This window comes from Pimephales promelas, chromosome 8, assembly GCF_988280905.1.
Source record: "Pimephales promelas chromosome 8, fPimPro1.hap1.1, whole genome shotgun sequence".
Lineage (NCBI taxonomy): Eukaryota > Metazoa > Chordata > Actinopteri > Cypriniformes > Leuciscidae > Pimephales > Pimephales promelas.
The window spans coordinates 2,399,466-2,420,943 of NC_142776.1; the positions used below are offsets into that span (position 1 = coordinate 2,399,466).

Genomic DNA, 21,478 nt, shown 5'->3' on the forward strand with positions numbered 1-21,478 from the left:
ACTATAATAATAAAAAGAAAGATCTACTCAAGCAAAGTTATGGAAAATCATTAGTGTGAACCATATACAGTATTTTGAGGAATTTTTTTATCTAAATTTGTTTCTCTTTGAATAGTAATAGTGAATATACATCTATGGTTTACAGCTGAAGTCATAACCTGTCTGGAAAACGCTGAGAATCTTCAGTCGGTGGATCTGAACGAGTTGTCAGTCACTCTTGATATCTTTGTGCTCACGTTACCTCTGGAGATCGAGGTCATGGCCCCTGACTTCCGCCACAACCGGTCAGTGATTGCGAACTGTCCTAGATTTATGAAAGACAAGCACGATGGCTTCAGCTCGAGTGATCATGATGCTTCTCTGTGCGTGTAGGTACACGTCTGAGAGCAGTGTGTCTCTGAACCGCTCCCCTGGACAGCCCTCATCATATCGCTCTGACGAGGAGCTCATGGGGAACCTGGACGGCCTGCGCGGGGTTGGTGTGGAAAGGTCAGCGTTTAGAGGTCAACAGACAGATATCATCTGTTGCCGAACATCTTGAGCATTAACTCTTTATTTTGTCATCTTCTGCAGTATGTCTGGAGATCCCCTGTCCAAACTTCCTATTCCGCACAAAATGGCTGTTTTAGCCACCATGGATGAGGTGAGAATGCAAAGATTTAAATGAAAAAGAATAATTATAGTGATATTATTAAAAATATTTTACTGTATATGTATTCAGTACCGTTTATTATTGCAGGAGGAGGATCTGTTTCCGATCTGATCTTTTTCCGAATAAATATAAATAAACATATGTAAATATAAATAAATATATATATATATATATATATATATCAGTGTAGGAAACAAGCTTATTTGTATACATTTCAGATAATATATTATTGTATATAAGCTTGTTTCCACCATGGAATACATTTTTATTTATTTTGTTTTTTGCATGTTAAAGTCAGAATTGAGACATATATATATATGGAAGCTTGTTTCCGGCACTGAATTAAAAAAAATAAATAAATAAATGGTTTAGACTTTTTATCTCACAATTACAAGATATGAAGTCAGAATTGTGAGAAATAAAGTCGCAATAGCAAGATATGAAGTCACAATTGTGAGAAATAAAGTCGCAGTTTTTGAGAAAAAAATCAGAATTGCGACTTTTTATCTCACAATTCTGACTTTTTCTTACAATTGCGAGTTTATATCTCGAAATATGATCTTTTCTCAGAAATGTGAGATATAAACTCGCAATTGCGAGTTATCAGGCCAATTCTAAGGGGGAAAAAGACTCTTTTCTTCCTTTCAGAATAGTTTATATATTACAATTCTGACTTTACAGCACGCAATTTCGACTTTATATCATGCGTTTCTGATTTTATAACTCAATTACGAATTTATATCTTGCAATTTTGACTTTATAACACGCAATTGCGACTTTGTCAATCAATTCTGACTTTATATCTCGCAATTCTGACTTTATATTGTGCAATTCTGATTTTATAACACGCAATTGTGAATTTATATCTCGCAATTTTGACTTTATATCTCGCAATTCTGACTTTATATCACTCAATTCTGACTTTATATTTCACAATTCTGACATTATATCACACAATTGCTATATTGACTAATTGCTAATTGACTATATCTCGCAATTCTGAGAAATAAAGTCAGAATTGTGAGATAAAGTCGCAATTACCTTTTTTATTTTTCATTCTGTGGCAGAAATAAGCTTAAAGTAGATATAAACATGCAATTCTGAGAAAAAAAAGTCAGTCTTTTTTTCCTTAGAATTGAACTTTTAAAAATTAGTGTTTATATCTCGCAATTCTGACTTTATAACGCGTCATTGCGAGTTTATATATTGCAATCTGTGCATGATATAATCTCACAATGTGAGAGAAAAAAAGTCAGAATTGTGAAATAAAGTCACAATTAGGGCTGGGCAACGATTAATCGTATTTTGGATACAATTAATCGTGATTAATCATTGCCCAGCCCTAGTTTTAGGTAATGAGTTTAATTGAGTTTAGTTTATGATAATACCCCTGTCTCTTTCAGATCCGTTGGCTCTTGGAGGATGAGATCGTCTCTGCTCTACGGCACTCCTCTGTCATCAACTCCTCTACCCTGCAGAAAGTGTCCGAGCACGTGTGTCGTTCCAGCGGCCGCCCGCAGTGCCACTGTGAGGTCGTTCCCCTGCAGTTCGTATTTGGTCCCGAGCAGTCGCTGGAAAAGTTTCAAGAGGTGTGAACTCATGCGATGACCTCTATTATTGGTGATAAGACTTCCCAGGAAAGGTCAAGAACCAGATTATGTTCTGCACTGCTGTTTAATAACACGTCTCTGCTTCCTCGCCGCAGGAGTTCAAGAGGTTATCGTTTCCCGGTTACCTGCTAAACGCAGAGCAATACAACTTCCACTACGTCTCATTGAGCCGGGCGCAGTCTCACCGGCTCCAGGCTGCAAGACAGCTGTCTAACACCACTGCTCAGGACTCAACGGGGACAGAAACCACATCCAAGCAAGCCAGCCTGTGTCCTGAGGGGGGGGATGGTGCCAAAGCATCAGCAAACATCTCGACGTCGGACAAAGAAGGAGAGCAAAAGAAAAAGGAGCTGGACGCTGAGGTGATTATTAAAAACCTTTTAACCATGCCTGAAGAAATGCATTCCATTTGTTTAATGACAAAGCTATAATTTTAAGAGTAACTCATGTAAATGAGAAAATGTGTAAATAGCAGGGTCAAAAATGTCACCTAAATGGATAAAAGTGCACCTAAAATTATAGATTCTGGGCAAAAAAAAACAACAAAGACAAAAAAAACTATTGTTTTCCAAACTATTGCAATTATGAGGTTGATTTTTATACAAAAGTTCGATGAACAAGAAGTTATTTACGTTTTAGTCACACTATTGTTAATATTGTATGTTTTTGCCCTATTTTGCAAATAATTCCAAACTAGTGTTGTCACGATACTGAAATTTCCAACTTCAATACGATACCTTCCTTCCTTCCTTCCTTCTTTCTTTTTTTCCTTCCTTCTTTCCTTCCTTCCTTCCCTCCTTTCATTCCTTCCTTTCTTTCTTCCTTCCCTTCCGTCCTTTCCTTCCTTCCCTCCTTTACTTCCTTCCCTTCCTTCTTTCCTTCCTTTTCCTTTCTTCCTTCCTTTTCTTCTTTTCTTCCTTCCTTCCTTTTCTTCTTTTCTTCCTTCCTTTCCTTCCTTCCTTCCTTTCCTTTCCTTTCCTTCCTTCCCTCCTTTCTTTCCTTCCTTCCTTCCTTCATTCCTTCCTTTCTTCCTTCTTTCTTTTTTCCTTCCTTCTTTCCTTCCTTCCTTTCTTCCTTCCTTTCCTTCCTTCCCTCCTTTCATTCCTTCCTTCCCTCCTTTCATTCCTTCCTTCCTTCATTCCTTCCTTTCTTCCTTCTTTCTTTTTTCCTTCCTTCTTTCCTTCCTTCCTTTCTTCCTTCCTTTCCTTCCTTCCCTCCTTTCATTCCTTCCTTTCTTCCTTCCTTCCCTTCCGTCCTTTCCTTCCTTCCCTCCTTTACTTCCTTCCTTCCCAGAATCATTGCAAATTATTTAATTATGTGTGGATTGAGACAAGAAACGCAAAACTAGCATGCCTGAGATAAAGGTTAGCTAAACACTTTAGCATCACTATACTAAAATATATGATCACAGAATGCAATGATTGACCGTTCACATTCAAAGAGCCATGTAATAAATGTAATATCGTCTTATCTAGGGATGGGCAACGATTAATCGCGATTAATCGCATCCAAAATAAAAGTTTGTCTTTACATAATATATGTGTGTGTAGTGTGTATAATTAATTTGTATATAAATACACACACATGCATGTATATATTTAAGAAAAATGTGTTTTTAATATATCAAATATTTATATTTATACATAATATTAATTATGTATAACTATATATAAAGTATATACATGCAAATATTTCTTAAATATATACATGCATGTGTCTGTATTTATATATACAAAATAATTATACACACCACACACACATATATTACGTAAACACAAACTTTTATTTTGGATGCGATTAATCGCGATTAATTGTTGCCCATCCCTAGTCTTATCTCATCATCTGGATAATGATTCACGTGTTTTCCCGCAGCAGGTCGAGTGTGGGGGACATGACCGGGAGATTCGGCCTTCAGCGGTCACTGACTTAGCCAGCGAGTCTCTCTCCGAGACCTCTGACCCCGGGCAGGTCAAACAGGCCGATGCCGAGGAGACTCGACCTCAGACTGCTCACCTGCAGACCGGCAGCAGCACCGAACGCTCCTCTGATCACATGACCCCTCCCAAAACACCCTCCGCTGCCAGCCTGGCCGAGTCCGTGCAGTCCGCCACACACAGTGAGTGAGGGTGTCTCGAAATCGATCGAAATTAATTCACAGTTTCGAACTTTGAATAAAAAAAATGCAATCGTCGATGCTGCCACGCCCCCATGTCACGTCCGTTCGGCGTGCCAAGCGGAAAAAACACGTGTGTTGAAGTGCTGCGAGTCCATGGCTGGGTCAGAAATGTCACTTAAATGAATAAAAATGCACCTAAAATTAGTTGATTTTTATACAAAAGTTCGATGAACAAGAAGTTCATATAAAGTAACTTACATTTTAGTCACACTATTGTTAATATTGTATGTTTTTGCCCTATTTTGCAAATAATTCCAAACTAGTGTTGTCACGATACTGAAATTTCCAACTTCGATACGATATCTCGAAAAATATCGATATTCGATACCATTTTAGATACCGTGGGGAAAACTGCCATACAGAGCTGTTATTATCTCATAACTTTTTGATAATTTGGGTATTTGTGTTGCAATATCTTGCACATGGCATAGAGAGGCTTTAATTGTAGCATTTAGCTATCATTTATGACTGTTTACTTAAACGTAGTTAATTTAATCTGTTTGTAAATGTGGTTCAACGCTACAATTAAAGCCTCTCTATGCCATGTGCAAGATATTGCAACACAAATACCCAAATTATCAAAAAGTTATGAGATAATAACAGCTCTGTATGGCAGTTTTCCCCCACGGTATCTAAAATGGTATCGAATATCGATATTTTTCGAGAAATCGTATCGAAGTTGGAAATTTCAGTATCGTGACGACACTAGTTTGGAATTATTTGCAAAATAGGGCAAAAACATACGATATTGACAATAGTGTGTCTAAATCTAAAATGTAAGTTACTTAATAAGAACTTCTTGTTTATCGAACTTTTGTATAAAAATCTGCAAAAGTGCATGATAGCATGGAAACCCATCGACAGAGCCTGAACCCCCTCCTCTTTCATTGAAGTTTTTGGGATTTCCAGTGAGTTATGTTGACGACGTTCGCGCTTCAAAAAAGCACAAGCACAGTTTGCAGACATCCCAAGTCTCGCGGAAGTGCCGGGAGTCTCCCGCATAAAATAAGAGTGGTATTAATTGTATTTGTGCAGGTCTTCTAAATGAGGCCCCTGGTCGTTTAGTTAGACTCTAATAAGAAAGTTAACAAAGGCTTTGATTGCTGTTGCTTTCAGGCAGTGGGAAACTGCGGCCCAGTCGAGTTCAGAGCGTCGTCTCCAGTCAGGGAAGCCTGGACTCAGACATGCTAGGTGAGACTTCACAGAACAGACAACATGGTCACACTCACAATCATCATTCCTCATGGTCGTCCTCCTCTCTGGCGTTTGTGTTTCAGGTTATGATGGCGGCAGCAGTGATTCTGAGTGTGAAGGACCCACTATGAACGAGCAGGAGAGACAGACGCCACTCATGCCTGATTTCTGGCTCATCATCAGAATTCATCAGGACAGAGTGGAGGTTTTCTCGCACGCCAGGTACTGCTCGACATGCAAATTCACATTCAGAAAGCACCAAATGCAAGTAAAAGAATTGACCATTAGACTTTATTTAAATCACAGTTTAAGAAAGATGCTTTGACACTTGATTTTTATATGAATCGACATGAAGGGGTTTTCTAAGCAAGCATCACTACTATTATTGCTCATACTTGTTTTTTTCTTATTCACTTATTAAACATCAGCCCAGTCTCATAGTTTACTTTGTTGAATGAACATGAATGATTGATAATTTTTTTTTTTTTAAATAATATAAATGATAATGGATTGAGTATTTAATAATTATTCATTAATTAAAAATATTTTAACTTATTTATAAATTATTTTGTTTTAATAAATATGTGTATGCATATGCATATATATATATATATATATATATATATACGTAAAACATTTTAAATGGAAGGATATTATTTGCATATTATTGATATTTTTTTAAATATTATAATATATAATTGATAAATGATATAAATGATAATGGATTGATTATTTAATAATTATTCATTAATTAAAAAAATATTTTAACATATTTATTAATTATTTTGTTTTGAGATATATATATATATATATATATATATATATATATATATATATATATATATATATTAGAGTTGTGCAAAGATTAATTGCATCCAAAATAAAAGTTTGTGGCTACATAATATATGTGTGTGTGCTGTGTATAATTATTTTGTATATATAAATACATATGCATGCATGTTTATATTTAAGAATTATCTATAGAATAATATAGAATAATCTATAATATCTACATAATCTAAATATTTTATGAATAACACATTTTCTTAATTATAGTCATATATACAATCGTGTGTGTGTATTTATATATACAAAATAATTATACACAGCACACACAAATATAATATGTAAACACAAACTTTTATTTTGGATGCGATTAATGTTTGCACAACCCTAATATATATATATATGTATATATATATATATTAAAACAAAATTATTTATAAATATGTTAAAATATTTCGAATTAATGAATAATTATTAAATAATCAATCCATTGTCATTTATATCATTTTTATATATAATATAGATAATGTTTAAAAAAATATAAATAATATGTAAATAATATCCTTAAAATGTTTTACGTTGACTTCAGTGCTGTAATGCAAGCTCTTGTAATAAAAAAAAGTACCAAACGATATCAAAGCAATTATTTTCTGTAATTTATGGAAAGGTTTTCAGTGCCTATTTGTGTAAACTGCCCAAAAAAGTTTTTGTTGTCCTTGTTAGTTTTCAGCTTATAATGAGTGTTCAATTGTGCATAAATATGTGAAGCACACAAATGAGCACAAATGATTCTGTTTGTAATGCTTAAAAATGCAAACTTTAGTTTCCCCCAGACGTGCAAACAAAACCGAGTTTTGCATTTTTCCTGCTGAGACTGTTAAAACACTTTGTACTGTTTGAATATTGTCAGTCTTGAACATTGTGTTGGCAGGAGTTTTAACAGAGCGAAAGAGGAGGAAGAGATTCCAGAATACCTGCGTCTTCATCAGCTGGTGGTGAGGAGGATTGGAGAAATGTGCCGAATAGTCAACCAGGTAAATATTATACAGCTTATTCTAGCCTAATAACTGCTCACTTAGTGAGAAAGTCCCGCTATCTCTGGTTCATCCCCCCCAGATTGCTCTTTAACCTCTCAGTGACTTTCTCCACAGCGCCTCCTACTACAAGACCTGCATGATAGTCACGTGTGCCATTCTCTCCTGGTTGCTGAGAGTGAAGAGGACATCTGGAAGCACGAGTCGCTTTACCGGCCCAGAATGACCCACTCTGATGGTACAAAACCCAGCTGGATGACTAACACACACTGTTTCTACAAGCCAAGGCCATATACACACTACAGCCTCTCTGACGTGGTTAAATTCATTTAAATGGCTAAATTTATTAGAAAATTATGATTCCAAATTTCTAAATCTTTAAAAACCTTAATTATAAGGATTAAATGTTGCTCACACCCCAAACCCTAAAACATCATGCTTTTATTTTGTCTGAAAACAGCATAGAGACCTTTTTTGACAACAGCCGGTTTATGAGCGCTTGTTATTACTGGTTTGGGAAGATGGTTGGCATTCCCAAATGCACATTAAAACCGAGCCAAACTCTGAAGCGTAATTTGTTTAATTGAATAGCAACCATAACGCAATAATCGCACAAAGCCAATTCAATTTCAATTAATCGGGCTGCCCCATACCATGCGTATGGCTTTGTTTAAATTAAATCTGTTGCTCTCTTGATATGCAGAAGAAAGTTAATAGCGCCTGATGACACCGCTGTGAAATGGAGCACAATTTACACAAATACAAACAAACACACAGACTTGTCGGGAAGGTCAATTCAAGGGTAGTGATAATGAGTGTGAGCACTCGCCTCATTGACTGCAATTTCATAACTGCTGTTTAGCATGAATTACTGCACTAATGTCTTAATATGGCCTGATGTTCTGCCTCAGACTGTGTGAATGAATTGGATCCGGTCGACCACAGAGATGAACGCTCAAATGCTGAATTTGTGTTGTACAACTTGAGGTGCTCTGCGGGCCTGTTGAGTTCAGACAATCCTGCTAATCTCTCTTTTGTTATAAAATAGTTAAGATGAAATTCCCGTAATTGCACCTTTTTTCCGGCACAGACTACAGCGCCGATGAGAGCTATCAGCCGCGGGACTACCTCGCCGCCACTATGCAGTTCATACACGGATACTTCGCCTGTGACGTGGTCTGGAGCACCGTTATTTATATTCACCCACGGCTCAAAATGGGGCCCAACATGGGCGTGTCCCGGGGTGAGTGACACCTCAGTGGACCAATCAGGCGGTTCCTCATAAAGACACATTAAACTGGTAGTATGGAAGCTTGTTTCCGCCACTGAATAAAAAAATAATAATATTTGTGACTTTTATCTCACAATTGCGAGATATGAAGTCAGAATTGTGAGAAATAGTCGCAATTGAGTGTTATAAAGTCAGAATTGCGTGATATAAAGTCAGAATTGTGAGATATAAAGTCAGAATTGTGAGATATAAAGTCAGAATTGTGAGATATGAAGTCAGAATTGTGAGATATGAAGTCAGAATTGTGAGATATAAAGTCAGAATTGCGAGATATAAAGTCATAATTGCGAGATATAAAGTCATAATTGCGAGATATAAAGTCAGAATTGGGAGATATAAAGTCAGAATTGGGAGATATAAAGTCACAATTCTGAGAAAAAAAGACAAAATTGCGACTTTTTATCTCGCAATTCTGACTTTATAACACATAAGTGCGAGTTTATATGTCGAAATTCTGACATCTTTTCTCAGAATTGTGGGATATAAACTCGCAATTGCGACTTATCGGGCCAATTCTAAGTAAGCCAATTCGAATAGTTTAAATCTCACATTTCTGACTTTATAACATGCAATTGCGACTTTATATCTCATAATTCTGACTGTATATCTTGCAATTCTGACTTTATATCTAGCAATTCTGAGAAATAAAGTCAGAATTGCGAGATGTAAACTTGCAATTGTGAGAAAAAAAGTCTGAATCGTGAGAAAAAAAGTCAGAATTGTGAGATAAAAAGTCGCAATTACCTTTTTTATTTATTTATTTATTTTTTCTGACATCTTTTCTCAGAATTGTGGGATATAAACTCACAATTGCGAATTATCAGGCCAATTCTAATGGGAAAAAAAGACTAACTTTTCCTCTCAGAATAGTTTATATCTCACATTTCTGACTTTATATCTCGCAATTCTGACTTTACATCTTGCAATTCTGAGAAATAAAGTCAGAATTGCGAGATGTAAACTCGCAATTGTGAGAAAAAAAGTCTGAATTGTGAGATAAAAAGTCGCAATTACCTTTTTTAATTTTCATTCTGTGGTGGAAACAAGCTTCCATATGCTTGTACCCTAAGATGATATTTTACTCTCTCATTCTTTCAGCTATCCAGGCTCTGCGCTCCGTTCTAAACGCCTTTTGTGTGGTCAACCGCAAAAACATGTTTGTCTATCAGGAGCGAACCACCAAATCTGTGTTCTACCTCCGGTGAGTCAATGGCTTCAGTTTGAGTTTTTCAGTGGATGATGTTGATATCTGGAGAACATAGTAAACCGCTATGGGTGATTAACGTCATCCAGATGCGTATATGTGAATGTTAATGTTGCAACTTGCTCAACCGTTCAAATTTTTTTTAATGTTTTTAAATCTGAAATCTGCATTTATTTGATCAAAAACTGCACATGTTTTTACAGTTTAATATTACTGTTTTACATTTGATTTGTATTTTAATATGTAATTTATTCCTATATAATCTCAAAAGTTTTTGACTTTAATCTCGAAATGTTTCGACTTTAATCTCGAATTGTTTTGACTTTAATCTCGAAATGTTTCGACTTTAATCTTGAAATGTTTCGACTTTATTCTCGAAATGTTTTGACTTTAATCTCGAAATGTTTCGACTTTAATCTTGAAATGTTTCGCCTTTAATCTCGAAAATTTGCAACTTTAATCTCGAAATGTTTCGACTTTAATCTTGAAATGTTTCGACTTTAATCTCGAAATGTTTCGACTTTAATCTTGAAATGTTTCGTCTTTAATCTCGAAAGTTTTCGACTTTAATCTCGAAATGTTTCGTCTTTAATCTCGAAATGTTTCGACTTTAATCTCGAAATGTTTCGACTTTAATCTCGAAATGTTTCGTCTTTAATCTCGAAATGTTTCGACTTTAATCTTGAAATGTTTCGACTTTAATCTCGAAATTTTTCGTCTTTAATCTCGAAATGTTTCGACTTTAATCTTGAATTGTTTCGACTTTAATCTCGAAATGTTTCGACTTTAATCTCGAAAGTTTTCGACTTTAATCTTGAAATGTTTCGTCTTTAATCTCGAAAGTTTTCGACTTTAATCTTGAAATGTTTCGACTTTAATCTCGAAATGTTTCGTCTTTAATCTCGAACGTTTTCGACTTTAATCTTGAAATGTTTCGACTTTAATCTCGAAATGTTTCGACTTTAATCTCGAACGTTTTCGACTTTAATTTTGAAATGTTTCGACTTTAATCTCGAAATGTTTCGACTTTAATCTCGAAAGTTTTCGACTTTAATCTTGAAATGTTTCGTCTTTAATCTCGAAAGTTTTCGACTTTAATCTTGAAATGTTTCGACTTTAATCTCGAAATGTTTCGTCTTTAATCTCGAACGTTTTCGACTTTAATCTTGAAATGTTTCGACTTTAATCTCGAAATGTTTCGACTTTAATCTCGAACGTTTTCGACTTTAATTTTGAAATGTTTCGACTTTAATCTCGAAATTTGCGACTTTAATCTCGAAATTTGCGACTTTAATCTCGAAATGTTTCGACTTTAATCTCGAAAATTTGCGACTTTAATCTCGAAATGCTCGATTTTTTTATTTTATTTTTACAGATTTTTTTTTTTAAGTTGCAGTTCAGGGCTTCCGTAAAATTGAAAGATCTGAAAAAAATTAATATATACATTTACCCACCCATAGACCCTCCGCTCAAAGGGTTAAACGTGGACAAAAGATATGGATTAAGACACCAGGTGTAAACGGGAATGTGTGTCACTCGTCTACTTGCGATCCGATCGACCAAAGCTATAAAGGAAACAGGGCCGAAATGATCGCTAGAATTTTTTCGAATTCTTTTCATGATCTTGACCTTCTCGTCCCATCTGTCTTGTCTCCACAGACTCTCAGAGACGTCTCAGGCAGGGAAGTACAGTGATTTGGATGGAAACATGCACACACGCTCTGTCGGTCTGGCCCGCAGCCAAGAGCCCCTGGGCTCCGAGGACCTCGCGGTAACATTCACATACTGTCACTTCTCATTACGCTTTAGGAAACCAGAGCCCTCAGGAGCCATTAGGGCTCCGATTTACCTGAGACTTGCAAAGCGCTGACCTGTCCTTGTGTTATGAGGCTCATTCTGATGAGATAAGCGATAGAAGATCTGAGTAATTATGTGTTTGTTGCCTGGAAAACAGGCGTAGACCCGTGCTCCAGTGTGCCTGATGTGATGTAAGTATGTTATAACATGCATCTTTTGCTCATAGGGATCCCGCTCGTCTCTGGAAGGCTCAAGGCCGGTTGGACTGGTGGACAAACACATTTTGCTGCTGGTGCATGGCGTGGGGACTGCAGGTGAGCAAGATGAATGTCTGAAAACAGTGAGAGCAGAACCAATAAGGAGCCTTGCATTCATATCCACCTCATTCCCATGACGCTTTGCACGAATTATGGGTGTAACTTCATAAACAATCAGTGAAAGGCTCGCCTTATGAAAGCAATTATGTTTTTCTTTTTTTTTTCTTTTTTTTTTCTGTACGTTGGATACAATGAGATGATATTATTCTACTCACCCTTCAACCATCATACATTAAAATGACATTTAAAGTGTAAAAGCATCAACAAGGTACTTTCAACAAGAGACCGTAGAATAGAAGAAGTGTGCAGCGATACCGGAGATGCGATTTTAGCAGTTGAAATGGTTTAACAAGAAAGAGTCATGTATGACAACAAACTGCCTTTATCTTAATTTTGACGAGCAAATATTTATTTGGTCTTTATTATGACCATCTTGCACATTTTAGAATAATAGAAAATTATAAGTATTATGCAGAGACTGAAATATGTTACAAAATGTATTTTTTACCAATTTCTTTTTCTATTTTTTTCCTTCTTTTTTATACAAATTAAAGGTGTATAGTACATTTATATTGGCAAAAAATGCAAAAAAAGAGGGTAAAATCCTAATGTGGGATTATTTTTATGTGTGTATATATATTACAAACAATACCAAAAAATATAAGTAAGTAAGAGAAAATTCAGCTTTGATCACAGGAATAAATTGCATTTTAACATGTATTACCATAGAGAATATACACATATATAAATTTTAATAACATTTTACAATATTACTGTTTTAACTATATTTTTGATCAAATGCAGCCTTGGTGTGCAGAAGAGACTTCTTTCTGAAACATTAAGAAATCTTAAAGACCCCAAATGTATATATATGTATGTGTATGTATATGGTGCGTAAAATATAAATTCAGTCAAGTGTGACCATACAAAGTTGAGCATACTTCAAAGCATACATAAAGCAAAGATTTAGATAAGTTAAAAAAAATTACAATAATTTAAGTACAGAGAAACAGCATAGATTTTTTAGCTAAGTCAATCTCTCAGGACTCTCCATCAGCACATGCAGTGGCATCAGCATCTGACAGGAGGCGCTGTTGTCCTTCGCACACGTCCTGCTGTCATTACGCCCATTTCATTCCTGTAAATGTTTTACTTCACTCCCAAAGTGTACCCATACAAATCATTTCCAGTCTATCAGTTTAATTTTAAATGCGTATTTGTAATTTATTGGGACTTTTCATGCTTAGGCGAGCAGCTCTGAGGGAGGCTTGATTTATAAATCGAAAGTCAATATGAAGTGGCTTCCAATCTGTGAGCAATTTTACCTGCATAATATGACATATACTACAGTGAGATGTTATGTTTTGTGATGTACAGGTCCAGAGATCACCGATGAGTTAGTGAAGGTATTGAGGAAGCGTCTGGACGAGGCCACGCTGGACATTATTACAGTCATGCTGGTCAGGAACTGTAAACTGACGCCTGCAGATGTGGAGGTGATCCCTCTTTCTCCGTCTCATCCACCATCTCTCTTTTCAACCCTCTTTTTTCTGTGTCTGACTTGTTCTTAACCACAAGCTGATGCAGAACAGATTAAAGTCCCCCCTGTGGTGAAAATCAAGCTTTTAATGTTGTTTACACATCTTTTTAATATGCTTCAAGACAAGCCATGTGTAAATTCATAAGTCGACAGCATTGCTGAGTATTTCCTCCTTAACCCTTATGCTGCATTAGGGACATTTTTGGTCTTTTGCAGTTTAATTTCTTTGACCATTTTGGCTGTTTTAATGCAAATGGTATGAAATTTGGCAAAATTGTGACTTTTTGGATACATGTAAAAAATGTGATCCCATTTTGCAAAATATGTATAACACACACTGTGTAGATCAAATAGTAACACTCAGCACCATAAAGACCAAAAATGGCCCATTGAAACCCATTAAAACGTTGTTTAAATCTGAGGCTGTCAGTAATACATAAAACATGATTTTTGTACAAACATCCTTTCATTTTGAAGCAAAAGCATTATATTTGCATTATATAGTGTATTCCACCAAATGACGTCACTACATATTTATTCCCTATGGGTGGAAATGCACCTTATTTTAGGCAATAGGCAATGTTTAATAGGTGGCCATTTTTGGTCTCTATCGCGCTAAGTGGGATTTTTTGCAAAGTGGGACTGTGATAATCCAAATCTAAAGTTTTCTCTTTGCATTTAGTTTATTGAAAATAATTGAATTTTTGTGTTTTTTCCTCTTATACAAATCGATGGTTTCGCAAACAAAACTGGTAATTAAAGGGTTAAAATCCTGAAATTGAATACATTTTTGGTAGTTATGATGAGGACTGATGCTGGTTAAAAGATTTAACTTGGTAAAAGTGGAAAATAATAATAATATATAATATTTTAGGCAATGTTTAATATGTGGCCATTTTTGGTCCTTAATGCACTCAACGGTGTTAAAAATCTAATGCAGCACAAGGGTTAAAACTGCTGTGAAACAAAAACACGCTTTGAAATCGCTGGTGTTTCTGACGCCACAAACAACATTGTAACCAATCAGGGGTGCGTTTCCCGAAAGCATCGTTAGCCAAGCCAACTATGGTTGCAATTTCCGTCATTATCAGTGTAGTTCAACGAGTCGGTGTTTCCCGAAACCATGGTTCGCAAACGACATCGCAATGTGTGTTTGGAACGACAGCTCTCGTTCTTTGTTTCTAGATTCGATGACGTGCACTTAATAAATCCTTATCTTGAGTAAAATAAGCAAACTGACACTTTTATTTAGAATATATTAGGGCTGTCAAACGATTAATCGTGATTAATCGCATCCAAAATAAAATTTTGTGTTTACATAATATATGTGGGTGCACTGTGTATAATTATTTTGTATATATATATATATATATATATATATATATATTTATAAATACACACACATGCATGTATATTTAAGAAAAAAAAATTATTTATATGTAAAATATTTATAATATAAATTATATATAAATACAGTATATACATGAAAATATTTCTAGCAAGCATGTGTGTGTATTTATATATATAACAAATAATTATACACTTTGCACCTACATATATTATGTAAACACATACTTTTATTTTGGATGCGATTAATTGTTTGACAGCCCTAGAATACATACAAATATAATTTAGGTCTTTGAGTTTATCAAGAGATTCAAAGCGTTGTTTTTGAAGAGTGCGCATGTGCGAACGATCTCTAGTGTGTAAGAACGATCTGAAAAAAAAGAGAAAAGTTAGAAATATTCCTCAGATGCCATGTCTTTAATTTATATCAAAACATCTAGCATTAATTCGACTGTTTCATTAAAACCATTAAAAAAGTCCACCACGTGCGTGATGTCATAAACCTACGTGGTTGAACGTCCGATTTGCGATGATATGGTTTCGGGAAACGGTCGTGACGAGCTAGTTGATTTCTTCAACGATGCATCGAGTTACATCGTTGTACGGGAAACCCGTTGGATCGTCAACGAGTGGATCTCTGAGCTGAGTGAGTGAGTGGAGGCGGGACTCATTTGCATATTCATAGAACCACATACACTAAATGAGGCAAGGGTGTCGGACAGTGTTGGGTGTAACTAATTACTAAGTAATTTAATTACTTTTCCCTTGAAAATGTAATGTAAGGGATTACTCTTCATTTATCTGTAATTTAATTACAGTTACTTCTGATGTAATTGAGGAAAATACTGTGTATAGATCAATCCGATCTCACAGCGATTCGTATGCATTTTATGAGGTGTCTAAATATTACGACCGCACTCGTACAAATTCATATGAATTATTGTAAAATATGTATGAAAAAAGTGTGAAATGTCATGAGATCAGACATAAAACAATAGTGGGTTTAACATCAAAATGTATTGTCTGATGTTAAAAAAAGTATGTTTTTATAATGTAATTTTATAGTATTTATTTGAAAGAATTAAAACGGATTCATGTCTATCCTGGATGAGATTGATGTGAGATTTTGAAAGTAATTAGTAATTAAAAGTAATTAAATACTTTTTAGAGAGTGTAATCTAATTACACTGTTGAAGAGGTAATTAGTAACTAGTAATTAATTACTTTTTTAGAGTAAATTACCCAACACTGGTGTCGGATTACATTCAAGCTATTTTAAGGCTTGAATATTTTTTTTCAAGGAAAAAACTTTTAAATGTGATCAAATATCAGTTTTAAGGGATTAAATGATTGACTTCAGGGGGACTTTAAGCAAACGATATTTTACTTTGTTATGCAGAGACACATTTGTGGAAAAAATATGCACTCATGCACTGTATTTAGAGTTTTCTTTTTGCTTTTTTTTTAAATACTTTTTGCTTGTAATGTTGTGAGTTTTTATTGAAGATTTTTTGAAGTATCGCCGAAAAGGTGCGGTCTCTGTTTCTCTCTCTGTACATCAGAGGCTCAGTTTCCGTCTGTGGGCGGTCAGCTGGCGTGTCGTCTGAGATTTAACGGTTGGATAATAGACTGTGGATGTGATTTGTGTTGATTACACATCATTTTTTACACGTCCACTCTTTCCTCTTTGTGTCAGTTCATTCAGCCTCCCGGCTCTCCGGCGACGGAGGTGATGGAGTTCTGTCTGCCTCAGTACTGTGTGCCGTGGATCCAGGCCGTGGCTCACTACCTCCGCCAGAACCTCCTCATCTTCCTCCACATCCCCAAATACACCGACAGCAACATCGAGCACCACTTCAAGGTACACTCGGACGGACAGACGGACACATTCCCAGTGCTTTTGATTAATAGAGATGGTCACGTGTCAGAGAAGCAATGCTGTAGATTTAAGTTATAAAATCTGTAACTCATTATAAATCGGCAAGTAATCTGTTCAGTACGGTTTATACACTGCAGAATCATACCAAAACATTTAAATGTGATGTAATTTAAAGGAGTAGTTCACTTTAAAAAAAACTTTTGCTGCGTCCCCATGTCATCCAAGATGTCCATGTCTTTCTTTCTTCAGTCGAAAAGAAATTAAGGTTTTTGGTGAAAACATTCCAGGATTTTTCTCCATATAATGGACTTCAATGGGGACCAAACGGTTCAAGGTTCAAATGAGAGTTTTAGTGCAAACTGTTCAAAGGGCTTTAAACGATTCCAGACGATGAAAAAATCTAAATGACTTTTTTTAGAGTCATTTCGTTAATTTCGTTCATTGAATAAACCAAATAACTCAAAAAAAGATTTTCCGTTTTAAAGAACGAGTTCGAACAGGAGAGTCACAAACGCGCATCACAGAACAGATTAAGGCGAGCATTTGAGTTTATAAAACTTAAACTTTGTTATTTATTAAATGAGTGATCGTTTCGCTTGATAAGACCCTTATTCATCGTCTGGAATCGTTTAAAGCCCTTTGAACAGTTTGCACTGAAACTCTCTTTTGTACCTTGAACCGTTTGGACCCCATTGAAGTCCATTATATGGAGAAAAATCCTGGAATGTTTTCATCAAAAACCTTCATTTCTTTTCGACTGAAGAAAGAAAGACATGGACATCTTGGATGACATGGGGGTGAGTAAATTATCAGCAAAAGTTTTTTCAAAAGTTAACTACTCCTTTTAAGCTTTTGTGAAGAAATATTACACAGGGGGAGAATGACTCATGAATCATAACATGAAAAATTATGCATAATTATATTTAAAATACTTAAGAATAATCACATGGTTTATTTTGAATTATTATTATATTATTAGAATTTTTAAACTAAAACTAAATATTTTGCAAATGAAATGTGCTTTTTTTAAAAAGAAAAGTAACTCAAATTTTTCAAAAAAGTAACTTTCAAATTTTTCACTTTCGCAAATCATGTTAAAATGGTCTGAAATCCATTCATTAGAAATACTACTGATTATGTAAATATATATATATATATAAAAGAAAAGTGTAAAAAGTGGTTTGCAGTAAGCGGTTTATACTTTCCTGTGGGTGTGAAGCGAATCACCGTAGATAACGTGTGAGCGCAGCAGAGCTCTGCAAATGTGTTTAGACATTTCTGCTCTCTGAGTGAGTGCGGTTCTGTTTAACAGGTCACTGAGAGTTCATTCAGAGAGCTCCCATAATACACTTCTCCACCGGGAGCCAAGTCATAAAAACACACACTGTTGCATTTCTGTGTTCTCTTAAATGTCCCTTTTTTAGAAGCTAATATGTGATTAGACTTCAAAGTGCACAATAGTCATGGGGCTTTCCTCACATAATGGCGAACAAGTGATTATAATTACAACTTAGTACCTTTTTAAGGTCTGATTTTTAAAAACGGGCTAACATTATCTATTAATTACAAATATCAGTACCTAATCATATCTATAATAAGGAAAAAATCTATGATTATGGCCAGTTCTTCAAAAAAAGAGGATCATTATGAAGATATAAAATATGCATGCATAATTTTTGGGTTGATTCTATTTGTTAAAATGAGATTATTAACAATGAAAAATACTTCTAAATTAATCTTTATGGGAATGTCAGCGTTTACTATTACACTATTGAAATCAAAAAGTGTGTCTGTTAATATATTAATGAATGCACCTGAGCTAACGTTACCAAAGATGAATACATACTGTAACAACTGAATTGCTAAATGTTAGGCATTTATTACCGGTAACTACTGGAACATTATTGTAAAGTGTAACCATTGTTTTAATTATAGATAAATCAGTTTTCTTTGTTTCTCGCTGCAGCATTACTTCCATTTGAGCAGCGAGCTGCCGGAACATGACATCTATCTGTACAATAAACCTGGAGGCCAAGGAACCGGAGGCAAAGGTAAAGACACTCATATTCTCCCAGCCTAGCTAGCAAACATCATCCGCATCTCCTTTGTTCTGTGGTGTGACTCCTTTAGCGCCTTATTTCTGAGGTCCTGAATAACACACACTTTGCCTGTTTACCTTTATGAGTTTTATTTCTTCCTTCCATCCGTGTTTGCTGGCAGTTTCTCTCCATCTCGCTGGATTTGCTGACCGGCCAGTGTTGTTTAGCTTCACCTTATTAAAGAGCGAGCACATTTCTGTATTTACACCAGTGCGTCGTGACTGAGCTCCTCCCCATAATTCATTGTTCCTGGATCTATGTGTACTAAATAGGTAGTATTAGTATAGGTATAATAGGTATTAAGCAGTGGTTGAAGTTGTACATAACATGTACTGTATATAAGGACACAAATGTTCATGAAATTTTTTTATGAATAAAATTTGTTGTATTTATATATACAGTACTGGTCAAAAGTTTGGAAACATTACTAATTTTAATATTTTTTAAAAGGTCTTTAATTGTCAGCAAGGTAAAAAGCACAGTAAGATTTTGAAATATTATTACAATTTAAAATAATTGATTTCTATTTTAATATACTTTAAAAAAATAACTTATTGGATCAAAGCATTACAGTCTTCGGTGTCACATGATCCTTCAGAAATCACTCTGATATGCTGATTTATTATCAATTTTGGAAACATTAGTGCTGCTTAATATTTTTTTATAACCTGTGAGACCTTTTTCAGGAATCTTCAATGAATAAAAAGTAAAAAAAAAATAACAGCATTTATTTAAAATAGAAATCGTGTTTAACAATATAAGTTTGGGGTCAGTAATTATTTCCTTTTTGAAAGAAATTAATACACACTATTCAGCAAGGATGTGTTAAATTGATAAAAAGTAATAGTAAAGATTTCTATTTTGACTTTTATTCATCAATGAAAAATGTTCAAAAAAAATTAACCATTATTTTATACTGTGATAATATTTCACAATGTGACTGTAATTTTCGATCAAATAAATGCAATCTTGATGAGCATGTGTTTTCTGGCATACTTTTACTATTCTTCATCAACATCTAAATTTAGACCAGCAAAATTCGCAATTATAGCTTAATTATGACTAATAACAATGGCCATGATTGAAGAGTTCAGATGCAAAAGCCTCTAAGTGCCATTTGAAATTTTCTTCTAGAATGATGATTTTTATCAAGCTTGTATATTTAAGTTCAGTGATTTCACTTAAATGGCAATGATAATTACCTATTAATTGTTATTTAAGTGAAATTACTGAACTTAAATATACAAGTTTGATAAAAATCATCAATGGCATTTAGAGGCTTTTGCATCTGAACTCTTCGATTCTTCTACTGAGGCTTACAGAAAAATACAGTCGAGCTTCTTTAAGTGGTACAGTTTAAAATCTGGCCTTTCATTTCAAATCTGATCTGAAATCTGCGTCCGACCCCTTTAAGTCCTCAAATCAGGGTGTTTTAACACTCCTTTGGGCTGAATGTGCAGTTTATAAATATACTGGAGTATGAGTGTAAAGTTTGTGAGTGCTGCGCAGGGTCTGTCTCATTAACGTGAAGCGTCTTTAACAAGCCTCTTAGGGTCCTAATATTGCAGAGAGATCATTGTCAGGAGGAGACAGCAGAAGTGGGAGCCACAGGGTTCCTCTCCTCTTCTTTAACACTAATGAACTGACAGTCCACCCAAACACCTGGAAGAGCTGCTCCTGAAGATCTCCTAATGCACCCGCTATTAAAAGGACCATTACTGGATGCTCTTCCACCATTACAGCTCATGCACTTCATCAGAATGTAAATAATGGGCTTTGTGGCTCTGGAATCGTCTACTTGTGGGTTTATTGATGCAGGATGACAGTAATATCGGTTCCCGAGAGGTCGGAGCAGCTTCTCCAGGGGTTGGCAGGACTTCACTGAGATGTTCACTATTATCAGCTTGACCAGTGCTGTGTGCATATGAGATGGGTTTGAGTTTCCCACAAGCCATTACATGTCCTGGGATGACTCAAAACATATCATACGCAAGTACATTAATCAGTGTTATTTTAGCATTAATTATATGTTCCATGTTTTTATTTTTATATTGTTTTATTGTGTATGTGTTTATATAATATTAATAATAAAAATTATATATATATATATATATATATATATATATACACTACCGGTCAAAGGTTTTAGATCAGTACGATTTTTTTATGTTTTTAAATGAAGTTTCTTCTGCTCACCAAGGCTGCTTTTTTTGATGATAAAAAAAATGACTAACAGTAATATTGTGAAATATTATGGCAATTTAAAATGACTGTTTTCTATTTTAATATATTTTAAAATGTCATTTGAAAGCTGAATTTTCAACATTACTGTTGCTGATCACACATCAGTTTTCAGTGTCGCATGATCCTTCAGAAATCATTCTAATATGCTGATTTTATGCTCAAAAAACATCAATTATTATTTTCAATGTTGAAAACAGTCGTGTACCATTTTTTCCTCCAAAATTCTATGATGAATAGAAAGTTCAAAAGAACAGCATTTATTTAAAATATAATCTTTTCTAACATTATAAATGTCTTTACTGTAACTT

General features: G+C 34.9%; 1 protein-coding gene across 14 annotated transcripts in view; it reads left to right on the top strand.

Annotated features, from left to right (window-relative positions):
- Nucleotides 1-21,478, top strand: part of szt2 (SZT2 subunit of KICSTOR complex) — a 119,145-nt gene that overhangs the window by 41,779 nt on the left and 55,888 nt on the right. For 13 of the 14 annotated variants that reach the window (XM_089133710.1, XM_039656438.2, XM_039656446.2 and 10 more), the window contains 17 exons: nucleotides 146-284; nucleotides 373-489; nucleotides 574-643; nucleotides 2,056-2,241; nucleotides 2,358-2,624; nucleotides 4,135-4,378; nucleotides 5,555-5,629; nucleotides 5,716-5,854; nucleotides 7,350-7,452; nucleotides 7,570-7,690; nucleotides 8,543-8,695; nucleotides 9,842-9,944; nucleotides 11,607-11,718; nucleotides 11,971-12,058; nucleotides 13,439-13,557; nucleotides 16,645-16,809; nucleotides 18,794-18,878. In XM_089133710.1, the coding sequence (XP_088989836.1) occupies nucleotides 146-284; nucleotides 373-489; nucleotides 574-643; nucleotides 2,056-2,241; nucleotides 2,358-2,624; nucleotides 4,135-4,378; nucleotides 5,555-5,629; nucleotides 5,716-5,854; nucleotides 7,350-7,452; nucleotides 7,570-7,690; nucleotides 8,543-8,695; nucleotides 9,842-9,944; nucleotides 11,607-11,718; nucleotides 11,971-12,058; nucleotides 13,439-13,557; nucleotides 16,645-16,809; nucleotides 18,794-18,878 (2,286 nt within the window). The remainder of the gene's footprint in view (nucleotides 1-145; nucleotides 285-372; nucleotides 490-573; nucleotides 644-2,055; nucleotides 2,242-2,357; nucleotides 2,625-4,134; nucleotides 4,379-5,554; nucleotides 5,630-5,715; nucleotides 5,855-7,349; nucleotides 7,453-7,569; nucleotides 7,691-8,542; nucleotides 8,696-9,841; nucleotides 9,945-11,606; nucleotides 11,719-11,970; nucleotides 12,059-13,438; nucleotides 13,558-16,644; nucleotides 16,810-18,793; nucleotides 18,879-21,478) is intronic. The other variant, XM_089133713.1, reaches the window with a different exon arrangement.